The sequence below is a fragment of the Pongo pygmaeus genome, chromosome 5 (genome assembly GCF_028885625.2).
Source record: "Pongo pygmaeus isolate AG05252 chromosome 5, NHGRI_mPonPyg2-v2.0_pri, whole genome shotgun sequence".
In the NCBI taxonomy this organism is placed as follows: Eukaryota; Metazoa; Chordata; class Mammalia; order Primates; family Hominidae; genus Pongo; species Pongo pygmaeus.
The window spans coordinates 112382505-112403795 of NC_072378.2; the positions used below are offsets into that span (position 1 = coordinate 112382505).

General features: G+C 40.9%; 1 protein-coding gene and 2 pseudogenes across 1 annotated transcript; 2 read left to right on the forward strand and 1 right to left on the reverse strand.

Moving 5' to 3' along the window:
• Positions 1 to 3125: 3125 nt before the first annotated feature.
• On the forward strand, positions 3126 to 4120 carry LOC129039103 (NADH-ubiquinone oxidoreductase chain 1-like; annotated as a pseudogene).
• A 1168-nt stretch (positions 4121 to 5288) lies between these two features.
• Positions 5289 to 5953, reverse strand: LOC129039204 (cytochrome c oxidase subunit 2-like; annotated as a pseudogene).
• Positions 5954 to 7660: 1707 nt separating this feature from the next.
• On the forward strand, positions 7661 to 20067 carry LOC129039205 (ret finger protein-like 4B). The gene is made up of 6 exons (XM_054492771.2): positions 7661 to 7738; positions 10187 to 10314; positions 12158 to 12536; positions 16052 to 16167; positions 17957 to 18085; positions 18371 to 20067. The coding sequence occupies exon 6, from the start codon at positions 18476 to 18478 to the stop codon at positions 19268 to 19270; it is 795 nt and encodes a 264-aa protein (XP_054348746.1). The 5' UTR covers positions 7661 to 7738; positions 10187 to 10314; positions 12158 to 12536; positions 16052 to 16167; positions 17957 to 18085; positions 18371 to 18475; the 3' UTR covers positions 19271 to 20067.
• Positions 20068 to 21291: the final 1224 nt, after the last annotated feature.

Consider the following 21291-nt stretch of genomic DNA (forward strand, 5'->3'; position numbering starts at 1 on the left):
ATTCTGGACGAGCATACTCTCCACAAGGTGTTAATTAATCCATGCTTGTTGGACATAACAATAACCATTGAGCACACCCACAACCACTTTCCACACCAATTCTACGATAAAATTCTACAAACCCCCCTCCCCCCACCTCTGGTTATACCACCTAAGAAAGACATCTCTGCCAAACCCCAAAAACAGAGAGCTCTAATCTAATTGAACCAGAATTCAAATTTTCTCTTTTGGCGGTATGCATTTTTAACAGTCACCCCTCAACTAACCCAACTTTTTTCCTCAACCTCACTTCACCAGCTCTATCAATTTAATTTCTTCTTCTAGTCACTTTATTCAGCACACATACCGCTACTAATCCCACACCCCAAATTAACTCTACCCCAAAGATACACTCCAACACAGTTTATGTAGCTTATTCACCCAAAGCAATACACTGAAAATGTCTCGATGGGCCCACACTGCCCCATAAACAAATAGGTTTGGTCCTACCCTTTCTGTTGGTTCTTAGTAAGATTACACATGCAAGCATCCCCGCCCCGGTGAAGTCGCCCTCTAGATCACCAGGATCAAAAGGAGCAAGTATCAAGCACGCAACAATGCAGCGCAAAACGCTTAGCCTAGCCACACTCCCACGGGAGACAGCAGTGATAAACCTTTAGCAATAAACGAAAGTTCAACTAAGCTATACTAACCTTAGGGTTGGTCAATTTCGTGCCAGCCACCGCGGTCACACGATTAACCCAAGCTAATAGAAACCGGCGTAAAGAGTGTTTTAGATCACCCTCCCCAATAAAGCTAAAATTCACCTGAGTTGTAGAAAACTCCAGTTGATATAAAATAAACTACGAAAGTGGCTTTAATATTTCTGAACACACAATAGCTAAGACCCAAACTGGGATTAGATACCCCACTATGCTTAGCCCTAAACTTCATCAGTTAAATCAACAAAACTGCTCGCCAGAACACTACGAGCCACAGCTTAAAACTCAAAGGACCTGGCGGTGCTTCATATCCCTCCAGAGGAGCCTGTTCTGTAATCGATAAACCCCGATCAACCTCACCATCTCTTGCTCAGCCTATATACCGCCATCTGCAGCAAACTCTGACAAAGGCTGCAAAGTAAGCGCAAGTATCCACGTAAAGATGTTAGGTCAAGGTGTAGCCCATGGCAAAAAATGGGCTACATTTTCTACTTCAGAAAACTACAATAACCCTTATGAAACTTAAGGGTCGAAGGTGGATTTAGCAGTAAACTAAGAGTAGAGTGTTTAGTTGAACAGGGCCCTGAAGCGTGTACACACCGCCCGTCACCCTCCTCGACTATATTTCAAGGACTATCTAACTAAAACCCCTATGCATTTATATAGAGGAGATAAGTCATAACATGGTAAGTGTACTGGGAAGTGCACTTGGACGAACCAGAGTGTAGCTTAATATAAAGCACCCGGCTTACACTTGGGAGATTTCAACTCAAGTTGACCACTCTGAGCTAACCCTAGCCCCAAACCCAATCCACCCTACTAGCAAACAACTTTAACCAAATCATTCACTCAAATAAAGTATAGGCGATAGAAATTATAACTCGGCGCAATAGATGTAGTACCGCAAGGGAAAGATGAAAACATATAACCAAGCATGACATAGCAAGGACTAACCCCTGTACCTTCTGCATAATGAATTAACTAGAAGTAACTTTGCAAGAAGAACGAAAGCCAAGACCCCCAAAACCAGACGAGCTACGTAAGAACAGCTAAAAGAGCACACCCGTCTATGTAGCAAAATAGTGGGAAGATTCACAGGTAGAGGTGACAAACCTATCGAGCCTGGTGATAGCTGGTGGTCCAAGATAGAATCTTAGTTCAACTTTAAGTTTACCTGCAGAACCCCCATTCTCCCTGTAAATTTAACTGTTAGTCTAAAGAGGAACAGCTCTTTAGACACTAGGAAAAAACCTTGTAAAGAGAGTAAAAAATACAACACCCATAGTAGGCCTAAAAGCAGCCATCAATTTAGAAAGGGTTCAAGCTCAACACCCAACCACCCAAAAAATCCCAAACACACAACTGAACTCCTTACACCCCATTGGACCAATCTACTATCCTATAGAAGAAATAATGTTAGTATAAGTAACATGAAAATATTCTCCTCTGCATAAGCCTACGTCAGTCCACAATATTACACTGACAGTTAACAGCTCAATATCTACAACCAATCAACAAACCATTATTATCCCTACTGTTAACCCAACACAGACATGCCCATAAGGAAAGGTTAAAAAAAGTAAAAGGAACCTGGCAAACCTTACCCCGCCTGTTTAACAAAAACATCACCTCTAGCATTACCAGCATTAGAGGCACTGCCTGCCCAGTGACATATGTTCGACGGTCGCGGTACCCTAACAGTGCAAAGGTAGCATAATCACTCATTCCTTAAATAGGGACTTGTATGAATGGCTTCACGAAGGTTCAGCTGTCTCTTACTTTCAACCAGTGAAATTGACCTGCCCGTGAAGAGGCGGGCATAATAAAACAAGACGAGAAGACCCTATGGAGCTTCAATTTACTAATGCAAACAACACCCAATAAACCCACAGGCTCTAAACCACTAAACCTGCATTAAAAATTTTGGTTGGGGCGACCTCGGAGCATAACCCAACCTCCGAGCAACATATGCTGAGACTTCACCAGTCAAAACGAGTTACCGCGTGCAATTGATCCAATAATTTGACCAACGGAACAAGTTACCCTAGGGATAACAGCGCAATCCTATTCTAGAGTCCATATCAACAATAGGGTTTACGACCTCGATGTTGGATCAGGTAACATCCCGATGGTGCAGCCTCTATTAAAGGTTCATTTGTTCAACGATTAAAGTCCTACGTGATCTGAGTTCAGACCGGAGCAATCCAGGTCGGTTTCTATCTATTCTACATTCCTCCCTGTACGAAAGGACAAGAGAAATAAGGCCTACTTCACAAAGCGCCTCCCCCCCATAAATGATATTATCTCCATTTAATACTGTGCCTACACTTACTCAGGAACCGAGTTTGTTAAGATGGCAGAGCCCGGCAATTGCATAAAATTTAAAACTTTATAATCAGAGGTTCAATTCCTCTTCTTAACAACATGCCCATAGCCAACCTCCTACTTTTTATTGCACCTATTCTAATTGCCATAGCATTCCTAATGCTAACCGAACGAAAAGTCCTAGGTTATATACAACTACGCAAAGGACCCAACATTGTAGGCCCCTACGGACTACTACAACCTTTTGCTGACGCTATAAAACTCTTCGCCAAAGAACCCCTAAAACCCTCCACATCTACCATCACCCTCTACATCACGGCCCCAACCTTAGCCCTCACCATCGCCCTCCTATTATGAGCCCCCCTCCCTATACCTAACCCCCTGGTTAACCTTAACCTAGGCCTCCTATTTATCCTGGCCACATCCAGCCTAGCCGTCTACTCCATCCTTTGATCAGGATGAGCATCAAACTCAAACTACGCCTTAATCGGTGCATTACGAGCAGTAGCCCAAACAATCTCATACGAAGTCACCCTAGCCATCATTCTATTATCAGTACTACTAATAAGCGGTTCATTTAACCTCTGTACTCTCATCACAACACAAGAACATCTCTGATTACTCCTGCCATCATCACCCTTAGCTATAATATGATTTATCTCCACACTAGCGGAAACCAATCGAACCCCCTTCGACCTCACTGAAGGAGAATCTGAAGTAGTCTCAGGTTTTAACATTGAATATGCTGCAGGCCCATTCGCCCTATTCTTCATAGCCGAATATATAAACATTATTATAATAAACGCCCTCACCGCTACAATCTTCCTAGGAACAGTATACAACATTCACTCCCCAGAACTCTACACAACATATTTCATCATTAAAACCCTACTCCTAACATCCCTATTTTTATGAATTTGAACAGCATATCCCCGATTCCGCTATGATCAACTCATACACCTCCTATGAAAAAACTTCCTACCACTTACTCTGGCACTACTCATATGACACATCTCTATACCTACTACAATCGCCAGCATTCCCTCCCAAACTTAAGAAATATGTCTGACAAAAGAGTTACTTTGATAGAGTAAATAATAGGGGTTTAAATCCCCTCATTTCTAGGACCATAGGAATTGAACCCATCCCTGAGAATCCAAAATTCTCTGTGCCACCTGTCACACCCTATCCTAAAGTAAGGTCAGCTACATAAGCTATCGGGCCCATACCCCGAAAATGTTGGTTATCTCCTTCCCGTACTAATTAATCCCCTAGCCCAACCCATCATCTACTCTACCGTCTTCGCAGGTACATTCATTGCAACACTAAGTTCACACTGATTTTTTACCTGAGTAGGTTTAGAAATAAACATACTGGCCTTTATTCCAATCTTAACTAAAAAAAGAAACCCCGCTCTACAGAACCCGTTATCAAATATTTTCTTACACAAGCAACAGCATCCATAATCCTTCTAATAGCCGTCCTCTCCAACAACATACTCTCTGGACAATGAACCATAACCAACGCCACCAACCAATACTCGTCATTAATAATCACAACAGCCCTAGCAATAAAACTAGGAATAGCCCCTTTCCATTTCTGAGTCCCAGAGGTCACCCAAGGAACCACCCTAATATTTTTGGTTTTAAAGCGGAAGCCTGTGGTCACTGTGCCTGCTCATAGGGGGATTGCCATGGCTAGGTTTATAGATAGTTGGGTAGTTGGTGTAAATGAGTGGGACAAGAGTCCGTGTAGATTGCTTGTGGCAATAAAAATAATCAGGGAAAGTAGTATAAGGGACCAGGTTCGTCCCTTAGTGTTATGTATCGTTATTATCTGTTTTAAGATAAGTTGAATTAGTCATTGTTGAGTGGTGATTAGTCGGTTGTTGATGAGGTATTTGGAGGTTGGGATCAATAAGGGGGGAAATAGGATGATTGGTACTGCGGCGGGTAGACCTAGTACTGTAGGGGTAATGAATGAAGCGAATAAATTTTCGTTCATTATGGTTCTCAGGGCTTATTGTAGTTTTTTATTTTAATAAATTTTGGTGGGGCAGGCAGATGATAATGTGTGTTTAGTATTCTTAGTTAGGTGATGAGAAATAATGTGAGGAGTATTGAGGTGATGATAGTAGGTCATACAGTGGTGTTTAGCTGCGGCATTTCTCTGTAAAGAGATAATGATTCTCTCGGTCTTTAACTTAAAAGATTAATGCTGGGTTAGCTTTACAGTGAACTCTGGAGAGGGAGTGAAAGGCGGGTTATAAAGTGAATACGGGTCCTATTTCGAAGATTTTTAGGGGAATTAATTCTAGGACGATAGGTATGAAACCGTGGTTAGCTCCGCAGATTTCTGACCATTGGCCATAGTATGCTCCTGGCCGTGTAGCAGTAAATGTGGTTTGGATTGCATCTGTTTTTAGGCCTAATGTGGGGACAGTTCATGAGTGTAAAACGTCTTGTGATGTAATTATCATACGAACGGGGCTTCAAGTGGAAGGACTACCCGGTTATCAACGTCAAGGAGTCGAAGGTCACCTGGTTCTAGCAATAGCGGTGGGAGTATGTAGGAATTGAAGATTAATCCGCCATAGTCGGTATATTCGTAGGTTCAGTATCATTGATGTCCGATTGATTTAATTGTAAAGGAGGGGTCGTTGATTTCGTCTGTTATATAAAGGATACGTAAGGATGGGAGGGCAATTAGAACTAAGATGATAGCGGGCAGGATTGTTCAGACAGTTTCGATTTCTTGGGCATCTGAGATGTTAGTGTTAGTTTTGTTGTGAGTGTTAGGAAAAGGGCGTATAGGACTAGGAAGCAGATGAGAAAAATAATTATGAGGGCATGGTCATGAAAGACGATTAATTCTTCTATGATAGGAGATGTAGCGTCTTGCAGACCTACTTGCGCTGCGTGTGCCATTAAGATATACGGGGTTTAACCTGTCATTTAACTTCGACAAAGTTATGAAATGGTTTTTCTAATATCTTTTTGAAAAAGTCATGGAGGTTATGGGGCTGGCTTGAAACCAGCTTTAGGAGGTTCGACTCCTTCCTTTTTTGCCTAGGTTTCATGTAGATAGGTTCTTCAAACGTATGGTAGGGTGGAGGGCATCCATATAACCATTCCAGGTTGGTGGAGGGTTGTTCAATTATTAGCACTTTTCGTTTTGAGGTGACGGCTTCCCAAATTATAAAAATTATTAGTATTACTGCTGTTATGGAGATGAATGAGCCTACAGATGATAGAATATTTCATGTGGTATATGCATCGGGGTAGTGGGAGTAACGTCGGGGTATTCCAGACAGGCCAAGAAAGGGCTGTGGGAAGAAGGTTAGATTTACGCCAACAAATATGACAGCAAAATGGATTTTGGCATAGGTTTGGTCTAGAGTATCACCTGAGAATAGGGGGAATCAGTGGATAAAACCCCCTATGATGGCGAATACAGCCCCTATTGATAAAACGTAGTGAAAGTGAGCTACAACGTAGTATGTGTCATGTAGTACAATATCTAATGATGAGTTTCCTAGTACAATACCGGGAAGGCCGCCTACAGTGAAGAGGAGAATAAAACCTAGGGCTCAGAGCCCTGCAGCAGATCGTTTGGTGTTACTTCCGTGGAGTGTAGCGAGCCAACTAAATACTTTGACGCCAGTGGGAATGGCGATAATTATAGTAGCGGAAGCGAAGTAGGCTCGTGTATCTACATCTATCCCTACTGTAAATATATGGTGGGCTCATACAATGAAACCTAGGAAACCAATTGATATTATGGCTCAGACTATACCCATGTAACCGAATGGTTCTTTTTTTCCTGAATAATATGTTACAATGTGGGAAATCATTCCGAGGCCTGGTAGGATGAGAATATAGACTTTGGGGTGACCAAAGAATCAAAACAGGTGTCGGTACAGGATCGGGTCCCCTCCTCTTGCTTGGTCAAAAAAGGTGGTATTAAGGTTGAGGTCTGTTAATAGTATGGTAATGCCAGCAGCTAGGACTGGAATGGAGAGGAGGAGTAGGACAGCTGTGATTAAGACCGATCAGACGAAGAGGGGTGTTTGGTATTGAGATATGACAGGGGGTTTTATATTAATAATTGTTGTAATAAAGTTAATAGCTCCTAGAATAGAGGAGATACCTGCTAAGTGTAAGGAGAAAATGGTTAGGTCTACAGAGGCCCCTGGATGAGAGTAGTTTCCTGCTAAGGGAGGGTAGACTGTCCAGCCTGTTCCGGCACCGACTTCTACTACAGCGGATGCGAGCAGTAGTAGGAAGGAGGGAGGGAGGAGTCAGAAGCTTATATTATTTATGCGGGGAAATGCTATGTCGGGGGCGCCAATTATTAAGGGGACTAGCCAATTGCCAAAGCCCCCAATTATAATGGGTATTACCATGAAAAAGATTATTACGAATGCATGGGCTGTGACGATGACGTTATTGATGTGATCATTACCTAGGAGGTTGCCGGGTTGGCCTAAGTCAGCCCGAATAAGGAGACTTAGGGCTGTGCCCAGGACTCCAGCTCATGAGCCGAATAATAGATACAGTGTTCCAATGTCTTTGTGGTTTGTGGAGAACAATCAGCGGTCGGCGAACATCAGTGGGCGGGGGGAGGGGCGGGGTAGAAGGTAGAATGGCTGAGCAAGGCATTAGACTGTAAATCTAAAGACAGAGGCTAAACCTCTTTTTACCAGCCCTGAGGTGATTATCATGTTGAATTGCAAATTCCAAGAAGCAGCTTCAAACCTGCCGGGGCTTCTCCCGCCTTTTTTTCCTTGCGGCGGGAGAAGTAGATTGAAGCCAATTGATTAGGGTATTCAGCTGTTAACTAAATATTTGTGGGTTCAAGTCCCACTGGTCTAGTAAGGGCTTAGCTTAATTAAAGTGGCTGGTTTGCTTTCAGTTGATGCAGAGTAGGGTTTTGCAGTCCTTAGAGTTGCAGAAATTAAGTCTTGTAACTTACTGAGGGCTTTGAAGGCTCTTGGTCTATGTTTAACCTAAATTTCTATGAGATGGCCAGTATGAGGGGGGAGATGGGTAGAAGTAAGGTGGTGAGGACAATGAGTGGGGGGAGGAGGGGGGTGGGTTTTGTGTTTTCGAATTGTCATTTTATTTTTACGTTATTGGATATGGGGAATAGTGTAATTGAGGTGGAGTAGATTAGGCACATATAAAAATAGAGGTTGAGGAGGGTGATAATGGCTATGGCAGTGGGAACAATAAGGCTATTTTTTTTGTGAATTCTTCGATGATAATTCTTTTGGGTAGGAAGCCGGTTAGTGGGGGTGGGCCTCCCAGGGACAGTACGGTGGATGGGATTATAGGTACTATTCATGTTAGTTTGTTTCAGGTGCGAGATAGCAATAGGATTGTGGTGCTCGAGTTTAAGTTGAGTACTAGGAATGCGGTAGTCGTCAGGATAACGTGAATAGCTAGGTTAAAAATAGTGATGTTTGGATTATATGGTAGTACTGCTATTATTCAGCCTATGTGGGTGATTGAGGAGTATGCGAGGATTTTACGTAATTGGGTCTGGTTTAGTCCACCTCAGCTGCCTGCTATGATAGATAAAATTGAAAGAGTGAGGGGAACATTTACGTTTACTAATGGAGAGATTTGATACATGATTGAATTTGGGGCTAATTTTTGTCATGTAAGGAGGAGCAGGCCTGATTCCATTTTCTCTTAATACCTATCCTGACCCTTTCAAGCTTGTGGGAAGCACTCTTTCATCTGCTCTATAGCACGATGTGTTTTCCATACCATAACATTTACAGAACACGTTACATTTGCTAGTTTACTTGTCTCTAACCCTCACTAGTCTGCAAGTTCAGGAACTATACTTAGCTTGCTCATCTATTTTATATCTGTTACTTAGGAAATTGCCCCAAATATTGTAGGGACATGGGATACAGGGTTATAGTAGTGTATTATTTGTGGTAAGAATACATGAAGAAATAAACTCATTGCAAATTATCAATGCATAATACTTGTTGGACATTTCCCGTAGGACAGTTATGGTAATGGGTAATTGGAATTGCGTTAGGATGGGAGGAAGGCTTGGTTAGAAAAGTAAAGCTACAGGAATTATATTGAATCCATTCATGTAGGATAGGTTCATTAACACTGGTTTGAAAGGTCTTTGATGATTTTAAGAAATAAACGTTGCTTGTATGGAGGTTCTGGAAAGAGAATGTCTGAAACAAGTCAAAATACATTCTCCTTTGTTATATATACATAGACGTGACTAAAAACGTATATATGTAACCAGCAGTCCACTGCAACATACTGTAGACAGTCTTGTCTACTTCACAACATTATTTCCCTTCTCATGTACTGGTCTTATCTCCCTTCATCATGTTATAACATGAAGGGCATCGGCTGTGTCATTCCATGATTTTTTTCTGGAAGGGATCCTAGTACTTAACGGAGTACCTCAAAGATAGTAGACGCTCAGTAGATGTTCAGGTGCTCTTGGGTGTTGCTGGCTTTCCTGGTAACTTCTGAAGAAGAGTATTTATTTTGATTAGTTTATTTTGCCTAACGTCCTGACAATGGGCAGCATGCTACTAAGATCATGTGTTGTGTTTAAATGATAGTTAACTGAAAGATTTCACTGCATAATTGAAAGATTTGACTCTCTCTACTGAGTTCACAGGACTGTGCTGACTCTGCTAATTAGTTATTATCTTTCCTTGTTTTGCAATAATACCATGCTAGGGAACTCACTAATAGGATTTGTTAAAAGCTGAAGACCTAGTCAGGCAGAGAAGTACTGACAAGGACATTTAAAAGGAGAGCAAAAGATCAGGCACAGTGGCTCATCGTGCTGTAATCCCAGCACTTTGGGAGGCCAAGGCAGGCAGATTGCTTGAGGCCAGGAGTTTGAGACCAGCCCGGCCAACATGGTGAAACCCTGTCTCTACTAAAAATACAAATATTAGCTCGGTGTGGTGGCACGTGCCTGTAGTCCCAGCTATTTTGGAGGCTGAGGCATGAGAATCACTTGAACCTGAGAGGCAGTGGTGGCAGTGAGCCGAGATTGCGCCACTGCACTCCAGCCTGGGTGACAGAGTGAGACTCTGTCTCAAAAAAAAAAGAAAAAAATAATGGTATGGTAGTTCTAATGAATGGTATCTGTCTCTTCAGTCAGGATGTAAACTATCAGTAAAATACAAGATATGAACGAGGCATGGTGGCTTATGCCTCTAATCCCAGTACCTGGAGAGGCTGAGGTGAGAGGATTGCTTGAGCCTAGCAGTTTGAGACCAGCCTGGGTAAGACTCTGTCTCTACAGAAAATAAGTAAAAACTAGCTGGGTGTTGTGGCACACAACTGTAGTCCCAGCTACTTGGGAGGCTGAGGTGGGGGATCTCTTGAGCCCGGGAGATCGAGGCTGCAGTGAGCTGAGATTGCACCACTGCACTCCAGCCTGGGCAACAGAGAGAGACCCTGTCAAAAAAAAAAAAAAAAAAAAAAAAAAAAAAGATATAGTAGAAAATAAAGATGGGATTTGTGATTCTGGATTTCCAGGTTCATGGATGAAGTCTGATGAGTTGCTATGACTGTCAAAATAGCATAGATTCATAGTTCCATGAAGGTAAAGGAATTAGGTTAGCACCTGTTTTAATTAAACTTTGATTGGATTGAATGCACACAATAGAAAAAGTATAAAATACACTGGTTTAAGCAAGATAGAAGTTTATTTCCATCTCATGTGAAAGATGGCCAGAGGTGGGCAATCCAGACAGGTGTTAGTAACACATCAAGATCACACAGCCTGTGGGTGGCACAAGTCTTAAATTCATTATCCAAGATATTAAGATGAGAATAGCACCTACCTCATAGAGCTAAGAGGATTTAGTAATCAAAACCATATGAAATACTTGAATAAACACCTGGCACATATAACATGCTCAATAGGTGTTATCTATTAATGTGAGGGAGCCACAGATTACTCAAGTGATGAATAAATAGTAACTAACATTCTGATAACTTCCAAGGAGGAAGGATGAGGGATCTGGGACAGGACATCACAGGGGTTTCTCATCTAGTTAGGAGGCTCTGGGAATACTCTTCTGAGGAACTAATGCCCCAGATATATCTGAAAGATGAGTAGGTGTTAGTTGGGTGGCCGGCTGGGAATGGTTCCAATCAGAGAGAATCCACCTGTCCTGGATTAGGAGGGGCACCAGAAAGGAGTGAAAGGAGGCTTTGTGTCTGGATTTCAGAAGATGAGGCTGGAGAGGAGCAGGGCCAAGGCCAGGATATCTGTTAGGGATTTGGGTCCTTATCTGGACAGTAATGGGCAACCACCAACGAGGATCAATCAGTTGGAGGAGGAAGTTACCACGAGGCTGGATCTCTGCTTGTGTCCAGAGCTCCCAAACCCCAGGGGCTGATGCTCCCAGGTGGGACTGACTGTAGACAGCTTGCCTCCATGTATCTTGCATCCTGGAGTAGGGGTGGGGCTCCAGCCATATTGAGAGATTCATAGTTGGTATGAATTTGATAACACATTGAATGCCAGATAACTGGGTGGAAAGGAAGCTTATTTTGATTCACACTTCCTCATTCAAACAAAAATATTCTGAAAGCCCTACACTAGAGGAGGGAATGTATGCATAATCTGAAAACACTTATATTTGGCTCTAGAAACCACAAAAGTAAAGAGCTCAAGTGGCATGGTCACCTGTGTGTCCATATTCTTGCACTCCTGAAATTCCCTTGGATTCACACTGTCCCCCTCTGGCCCCTGCTTGGGGTCTGGGACCTACCAGTGAAAGAAGGGTGGGCCCACTTGGGGTAACTGAGCACTACTCATTTATTCCACAGTGGCTTATGGTCGTTGAAACTTACATAGGGACTCAGGTGAGAGCAAACTATTCTTGCAGATAATATGCTGTAGATGTGGAAATCTGTTGTCGGTTCTTATACAGCTATAAGCACACCATGTGCATAAAATGCACAAACATTGTTCAATTTTTTCTTAATATGTTTGACAAAAATTTTAGAGGAACAAAAATAAAGGAGTTCTTTAATAGAACTAGAGTAGGAACTACATGTTATCAAATATGTAACTATGGAGTCTAATCATCTCATCTCTGGTTTTTACTGTAGTCTGTACTTTAAAACAAGTGTGGAAGTGGAGCACTCTACATATCCTAAGTGCCAAAAATATTCTCTTCATGAAATTCGCCAGATCTGCAAAACACAGCTCCTTTTGAAGAGAAGAGCCAGGGAACTCCATTAGCAGGCTTTGATGGCATTAATAATTCAGAGAGGTGCCCTGTATCTTCTTTGAGATAGACAGAAGGGTCCCTTTTAATGTACAACCAGGCAGTAGAGAGGAGAGGACACGGGTTGGAGAGAAGAGGAGGTTGCAAGCCAGCACCTGGCCCACACCAGGGGATGGAAGCTAATGTGAAAAGCTGCCGCACTACAGCTGCTGCCTTTTGAAAAATGCAAACTGTGTTTTGTGCAAACATATCATGCACTTGTAAGTATCTTAGATTCCTGATAGATCTGATTATTCCCTCCTCCCCACTAGTGGCTTCATCTTATCTAATTAGCATGTGTGAAAGTTGATTCCTTTTTTAATCAGGAAGCTATGGAAACAAAATTAATTTGTGATTTAATCTTACCTCATGGAAGCATTAATGATAATTAAAAATTATTTTAAAAATTAAAAAAAGTTCATGCACATTTTTGATATGTTGTCATGAGAGTATTAAGATATCACAGATAAGTGGCTTCCAAAATTTCCAGCACTTGAAAATTTAAAAAAATGGTGCTTCTCTCTGAATTCAGTATTCCTGTAGTAATGGAGAATCTGGGAATCAAAGTGAGTATTTCTGGGAAAAAAATATTTCTCCTGGCAGACGAAAGCTTAGTAGCACGAAGTCAGTGTATGGTCCAGCCACAGTCAGAGCTGGCTGAAAAATGTAAGAGTCAATAAGGAATGATGTTTTTTGTTATTATCAACATCTGTTGAGGGCCTAGTAGGTGTTATTCAGTGATAGAGAAAAACTTGATTTGGAATCGTCAGTGCAGTTAAATAAACTAAATGAAAAAGTGAAAAAAGCCCCACCATTATTGGAAAAAGGAGAGAAAATGTTCCATATTTAGCCATATCGTATGTATTAGTTTTGAGATGGCAGAAGCCAGACAAAAAGATGGCTGGATGCATCATTAGAGTTTTTGGTTACCAAGGAACTAAGATTTGCTGCTGTCACTTAGAGTTATAGAATTTGTAGTAGGGCAATGATCTTTGAATAGGTTAGAGAGGTCCTGGAGGTCCCGGAGACACTTTTAGCGAGTCTGCAGAATCTTCCCTTTTCCAACTAAATATCTGTGGGAAGCCACATTTTTTTCCACATATTTAAATCAAAGCAACATATCTCAACAGGTTCAGCAAAAGTAGATGTAAGAATCCAGATGTCTTTTATTAAGCAAAAATTACAGAGGTTTGCAAACATTGAAAACAATGGAAATCTTCTAGGTAATTGTTTTTGTTTTAGAAAATAGTTATTTGTTTAAATAAAACTATATTATTTATGTGAACATGTAATGGTTTTATTTTAATTAAATAGAGCTTTAAAAAATTCTCAGTTTGAATTTCTAATATTGTAAATATGAAGAAATATAATTCATATGAATAAAAAGCTTTTTGGAGTTCTCATTTATGTATAAGAGTGCAAATGATATCACCTTACACCTGTAAGAATTATTTATTTATTTATTTATTTATTTATTTTTTTTTTTGAGACGGAGGCTTGCTCTGTCGCCCAGGCTGGAGTGCAGTGGCGCGACCTCGGCTCAGTGCAACCTCCGCCTCCTAGGTTCAAGCAATTCTCTGCTTCAGCCTCACGAGTAGCTGGAATTACAGGTGCCCGCCACCACGCCTTGCTAATTTTTTAATTTTTAGTAGAAACGGGGTTTTAGCATCTTGGCCAGGCTTGTCTTGAACTCCTAACCTCGCGATTCACCCGCCTTGGCCTCCCAAAGTTTTGGGACTACAGGCATGAGAAAAAAAAATAATAAAAAGGAGAAGAGGTAACAAATGCTGGCAAAGATAGGAAGAAAAGAGAAACCTCGTACACCATTGGTGGGAATGTAAATTGGCACAGCTATTATGAAAATCAGTATGGGGGTTCTTCAAAGAACTAAAAATAGAGCTACTATGTCATCTAGCAATTCTACTTCTGGATATATATCCAAAGAAAAGAAAATCAGTACATTGAAGAGATATCTGCTCTCCTATGTTCCTAACAGCATTATTCACAGTAGCCAAGATATAGAATCAACCTATATTCATCAACTGATGAATGCATAAAGAATCAGGATATTCCTCAATAGATGAATACATAAAGAAAACATGGTACATGTACATGATGGAATACTATCGAGTCTTAAGAAATTCTATCATTTTCAACAACATGGAACCTGGAGGACATTATGTTGAGTGAAATAAGCTGGCACCGAAAGGCAAATGCTGCATGATTTCACCTATATGTGGAATGGAAAAAAATAAAAAAAATTGAACTCATGGAAGCATGGAGTAGAACGGTGGCTACCGGGCACTGGGATAGAAAGAAGACTGAAATGGGGAGATGTTGGTTAAAAGGTAAAAAATTTTCAGGTAGATAGAAGGAATACACTTTGGAGATCCATTGTGCATCATGGTGGATATAACTAATGATAATGTATAGCACACCTAAAAATTGCTAAGATAGTAGATTTTGAAGATGTTCATGACCAAATGATAAGTATGTGAAGTGACAGGTATGTTAATTGGCTTGATTTAATCATTTCACAGTGTATACAAACATCAGACAATTGAAAAACAAATGGTAAATCTGGGTAAAGAATATATCTCTTTTTCCTATTCCTACAAATGTTCTGTGTCTAAAATTATTTCAGAATAAAATGAAAGAAAAAAAATGACATTTTTGAATAATTAAAAAAGAGAGTGTAAGGATTCTTGAGATGAAAATCTCAAGTTTAAAGGGTCTTGAGATTACAATTTAAAAAGTTCGAGCTCCTAACCTTACGTGATCTGCCCACCTTGGCCTCCTGTAATCCCAGCTACTAGGGAGGCTGAGGCACAAGAATCGCTTGAACCTGGGAGGTGGAGGTTGCAATGAGCCGAGATTGAGCCACTGCACTCCAACCTGGGAGACAGAGCGAGATTGTGTCAAAAAAACAAAACAAAAAAACCCCCAACAACGCTTGAGACCTGCTCCTGCAAGTATTTAACTCACAGAAATGGAGATAGCACCAGGTAAAACTGAAGTAAAAGCTGTGTAAGCTGTGTGTTGGGCCTTGCAGAACAGGAAGCCTGAGAAAGGAGAGGTTATTTAGAATGCAGTCTCTCTTGGGGAAAACGTATATTCCAGCGATCCTCTCTACAATGGGACTTCATTCACCTTCCAAATCCCTTTTTGGAAGTTTTTGTCTTAGCTTTCCTCTCTTGTGACTTTGACTGCTCCTTCTGCTCTGGATACAGACACCATAAAATTTACCGTTCATCCAAGAACACTTTTGAGAGTAAAAAATGGAATTATTAATAATTACAGGACAATAGCCTTGCCTAGCTGCCATCTTTCTTATCCTGTCCAGTAAGTACCCCTAAGAGTAGAATTGTTGAGTCGAAGGACATGAAAACTGTTGTAGATCCTGTCCACTCATGATTCTTTCAGGAATGGGAACACCAATGATTACATTAGCCACGAGATGATTAGGTTTCAACAGTGCATTTCTGTATTTGATCTCCAACACATTTTGCTTTTTAAAGTTGAGTTCTGAAATTAGAGACAAGAGCAGATGGCAGGAGATTCACTCTAATTCAAGGAGTTATTAAGAAATTTTGAATTTTTTTACTATATAATTTGAAGCGTGCTTTAATGTCATCATCATAAACGGAAGGGTGGGTTGATGAGTTTACTCAGATTAGGATGGTACAACCTTTGGGGCGGAGCCTCCGACTCTGATTGGTTGGACAATGTTTTCCAGGCAGTATGAAAACGCCGGTGTCTCTGTGCGGAAACTCTGAGAGGAGCAGAGGTCTGTAGAGGTAGAGACGCAGGCTTCGGATTTTTCAGAATTCTGCTGGAAGTCTCCAAGTCAAGGTAAGTTATACCTTCTGTTTAAGCTATTTCCAATGTCCTATTCTGTGTTTGGCTACAAACTGGTGTTTTCGAATGCCTTTAACTATTTATTTTAGAGGAGAAAGAACTAGTTTTTTCCTGTGCCAGGGAGCTTTCTTCACCTTTAACTATAACTTTGCCATTTAAAGTTTTACATATGAACCTCAGGTCACTCTCTGCATGAACTTGTATTTGTATGTGTTTTCAACTACAATGGATTTGCTGTTTTAAAATGGTTTCTTTTTATTTTCCAACATTTCTTAAAAGATTTGTGGGTTTTCGGCCGGGCGCCATGGTTCGCACCTGCGCTTTGGGAGGCTGAGGTGGGTGGATCACGAGGTCAAGAGACCAGCCTGTCCAGCATGGTGAAACCCCGTCTCTACTAAAAATACAAAACTTAGTCGGACGTGGTGGCACATGCTTGTAATCCCAGCTACTCAGGAGGCCGAGGCAGGAGAATTGCTTGAACCCGGGAGGCAGAGGTTGCAGTGAGCCGAGATGGAGCCACCGCACCCCCAGTCTGGGCGACAGAGCAAGACTCCGTCTCAAAAAAAAAAAAAAAAAAGACTTCGCTTCGGGTTTTCACTTAAATATAGTTGACCACTTTTAGTAGTTGTGTCATAATTAGTGGAATCATTTTATTATTGTTAGATAATTCGATTGTTCCTGATCATTTGGGATGGTAGTCAACACTGAAATGAACAACTTGTGAATAAGTGTAGCATTTTTTTTTCTTTTGTAAAATTGTTTTCTTAGATACATTCCAAGGTGGGTTAGGCAATTAGATTTCCAGCACCATGTTAAATTTCCCATTAAATTGAAAGAGATAACAGAATTTAAGAAAGAGGTAATCTCTGGTTGTCCGCCAGCCAGGCACCATGTGATTGGAATGCTGATCAGGACTTGGAAGACAAAGTTTTATGTGAGCAGATACCCTGTTTATTCCACACGTTTGTGTTTCCAGAGTCCAGTTGAGGCCAAGAGCACAGAAGGGGCTCAATAAGTATTTGTTGGAAAGAGATTAGAGAATGTGTTCTGGGATGTAGGACAGTTCTAGTAACTCAGTCTTAGGCTGGCCTCAGCGGTGTTCATCACTTCCTCTCTCTGGTAATGTTGATGCTGCTCCTCTTTCTGTCCCTCATTCTGTTACTACTGTCACCACTAAATGTGTGATTTGTGGGTTCTTGGTAAGAAGTTCTGCTAGTTACTGCTCAGTGCAGGCTCTTATTGGAGAACAGTCCTCTGTTCACATCATCTCAAAGGTGCTGTCCGGCTTTGCGAGGCTGTCTTTGGGTCATGGGTCTAGCCTGGTCCAATATGCTGTGCCCAACATGTCAGAGACAGCTCACTCAAAGAATGACAGCCATGGTGGGAAGTCCTCTGGGAGTACCAGAGGCTCTCAAGCTTTGGGAGCAGTTGGGGTAACTGGAGGGCATCTTCCTTGTCTGGAACATCTTTTTGGTTTGTATTCAGGCATGATTATTTTGGAGAAGTTGATGACTATGATATTTTTATTCACATTAATTCAAGCCTTAATTAGTTTTCTTAGAGTGCTTTAAAGCATTTCATCTAATAACACTTTCTCCTTAAACTTGATTCATTTATGGGCATCTCATTTTGCAGTGGATATTGCTGGCTTTACTCACATGTGGTAATTTTCCTGGAAATTCTGAGGATTCCTTAGAGTCTCTTTTCTGTGATGATTTATGTAGAATTGGCTTTATTTTCATGATTGAATTTAGACATGAAAATTCTTTTTCCTGCATTGCAGGTGATCTACAAAGAAATACTGAGTGGAGACTATACTGAGATTCTATTAAAGACCCACTTGAATTCAGCCCCCATTAGGAGAAACTTTGGCCAGAGCAGCCAACACATCACCTGGAAGTCTTCAGACTAGGTAAGCTGCACTGTCTGAAAAGAAAGTTTCCACTGTCCTATTTCTTTCTTGTGATTATCTAGAGTTTGAAGAGTTTTGAAATCATTTTTATCACCATGACTACATTACTGTGATTCTCTAGCAATTCAGTGTCACTTTCATACACAAACAACAGAAATATTATTTATTTTTTGTTATTCTTAATTTCTTAGTTAATAAATTTATTATTATTTATTAAATAATATAATTCATTTATGTATGCCAATAACTTATTTATTAATTTGTATTATTTAATCTTGGATTTAGACTATTGAAGAGTGGATTGTGTACTGAGGGCTCCCAAGTGCTTCCAGAAGTCAATAAAGGATCATTTCAGTTTACTTCAAGGCTGAGGAGTAACCCTTAGGAGCCATGGCCCAATACCTGCAAGCAGAGTTGTCCTGTCCAGTTTGCCTGAATTTTTTCTCCTGTCCCATTTCTCTCTCTTGTAAACACGTTTTCTGTTTTAATTGCATCCAGAATTGGATGCTAGAAAACCATGATTTTCGCTTGATGTGCCCCTTGTGTCGAGAGGTGGTGAAGGCACCTCCTTTTGAGGAATGGCACGTGAGAGCCCTAGCACTCATCACCAAGCTCCACGGTAACCAATTTGAGGAAAGTGTGGACATGAGGGAGGAGCTCCGGCATTTTCGGGAGGATGTGACCTTGGATGCAGCCACTGCCAGCTCCCTCCTTGTCTTCTCCAGTGATCTAAGAAGCGCTCAGTGTGGGAAGATCCACCACGACCTGACAAAAGATCCCAGGCTGACCTGTGTCCTGGGTACTCCCCGCTTCTCCTCCGGCCAACATTACTGGGAGGTTGAAGTGGGAGAGGTGAAGTCATGGTCCCTGGGCGTCTGCAAGGAGTCGGCTGACAGAAAGAGCAGTGATTTATCCCCTGAGCATGGCTTCTGGATCATTAGCATGAAGGCAGGAGCAATCCATGCTAACACCGATCTGGAGAGAATTCCTGCAAGCCCTGGCCTTCGCCGTGTGGGAATTTTCCTGGATGTTGACTTAGAAAAAATCCAGTTTTTTGATGTTGACAATAATGTCCTCATCTATACACATGACGGTTTCTTCTCTTTGGAGCCTTTGCGTCCATTCTTCTGTCTTGAGCTCTTGGGAGAAGGGGAGAGTGGCAACGTCCTGACCATCTGCCCATGAGAAAATCAACCCTTCCTAGACGCTTTCTAAGAGGTGAAAGAGAATTTTGGCCTGAGAAAGGTCAACATGATTGAGGAAGAGATAATGTGCTATAGTGCAAAGACTTGGTAAATTTTTAAAGTAGATTTTGTAGCCTTTGTAGCAAAACAATTTTTGGATTTTTGGGGTAAATTTTGTAGAATTTGTAGCTAGGTAACTGGGGTCTTTAGGGATGTCATTAAGTACTCTAAGCCTCAGTTTTCTAGTCTGTAGGTGTGGATAATTGTATCTCAAACAGCTGTGGTAATTAGAGACAATACTGTGCCTTTGTCTTATAGTAAATAACAATAGAGCAATATTAGATTGTAAGTAAGCTAGATATTAGGTTTTGTGGATAGACAATATCTTTTTCATTATTTCAAGCTATTTTGTGTAATTCCAGATAATGTCTGAGGAGGAAGAAAAATTAAACAGCCAGTGTGAGTTATTTTGTTGATATGGCATGAAATTTCAGAGAGACAAATTGGTATTGGGGAAGAACTAAGTTTTTCATTTTTATTTTGTTTGAAACACAGCCACATGAGGTTTCTTGAAAGACAAAGGACTTTGACCAAAATGTATTGTTAATGGTGATTCATATTCTTATGGGAAGTATCATTTGCCCATCTCAATAATTGGACTATTGTGATTTACAAGAATTCTTATCAACCATGTTAAGTAACACATATTCATCAAAAATTGTTTTCAAGGTTGCTTTTGGATTTATTTCTTATTTGTAGAAGTTATATTTTCTTGCAAATAAATTTATAAAGCATTGGATGTGTTCGTGTTTATGCTGTTTGGTCCGTCTCTCACATACAGTCTGAAGTTGGTACCCCTCTTCCTCTACCACATCTACATGGTCCCAGACTGTGATTTCCAATATGTCATCCTTGTACTCTCATGATGGCTCCTTTTCCAACTATTCAGGTCTCTTAGGGTTGTATTTTTTCTGATTTACTGAGTCAGCCACTTCTGAGATTACAACTGCCCCAAAAGGGCTGGGGTCTGAGCATGTTCTGGAATCTGCCTTTGACTTCCTTTCTAGAGAGACCCAGAATTGTCATTTCCCTTCTCTTTCCAACTTCACTGGGAGTAGGGAGATAGCCGTTTTCCGCTCCTTATTCTCTTTTGATGTCTACAACTTTATTTCAGGGGACTCATTGCCCTTCCCTAACACTGGGCAAAATTTCAGGATACAAAATTAATGTACAAAAATCACTAGTATTCTTATATACCAAGAAGAGTCAAGCTGACAGCCAAATCAGGAATGAACTCCCATTCAGAATTGCCACAAAAAAAATGAAATACCTAGGAATATAGCTAACTAAGGGAGGTGAAAGATCTCTACGAGATCTACAAACCACTGTTGAAAGAAATCAGAGATGACAGAAACAAATGGAAAAACATTCCATGCTCATGAAAAGGAAGAATCGATATTGTTAAAATGGCCATACTGTCCAAAGTAATTTATAGTTTCAATTCTACTCCCATTAAGCTACCATTGAGACTCCTCACAGAACTAGACAAAACTATTTTGAAATTCATATGGAACCAAAAAAGAGCCTGAATAGCCAAGGCTATTTTTTAGCCAAGGCTAAGCAAAAAGAACAAAGCTGGAGACATCACAAGGCTACAGTATTATAGTTTGTATCAGTACCAAAGCAGCATGGTACTGGTACAAAAACAGACATATAGACCAATGGAACAGATTAGAGTACCCAGAAACAAGACCACATACCCACAAATATTTGATCTTTGACAAAAGCAAGCAATGGAGAAAGGATTCCTTTTTCGATAAATAGTGCTGGGATAACTGGCTAGCCATATGCAGAAGATTGAAACCAGACCCATTCCTTACACCGCATACAAAAATCAACTCAAGATAGATGAAAGATTTAAATGTAAAACCCCAAACTATAAAAACCCTGGAAGACAACCTAGGCAACATCATTCAGGACATAGGCATGGGCAATGAGTTCATGACAAAGATGGCAATTGCA

Coding starts and splice junctions, on each gene's coding strand:
- LOC129039205 (XM_054492771.2), top strand. CDS start 18,476: ATGGCCCAATACCTGCAAGCAGAGTTGTCCTGTCCAGTTTGCCTGAAT.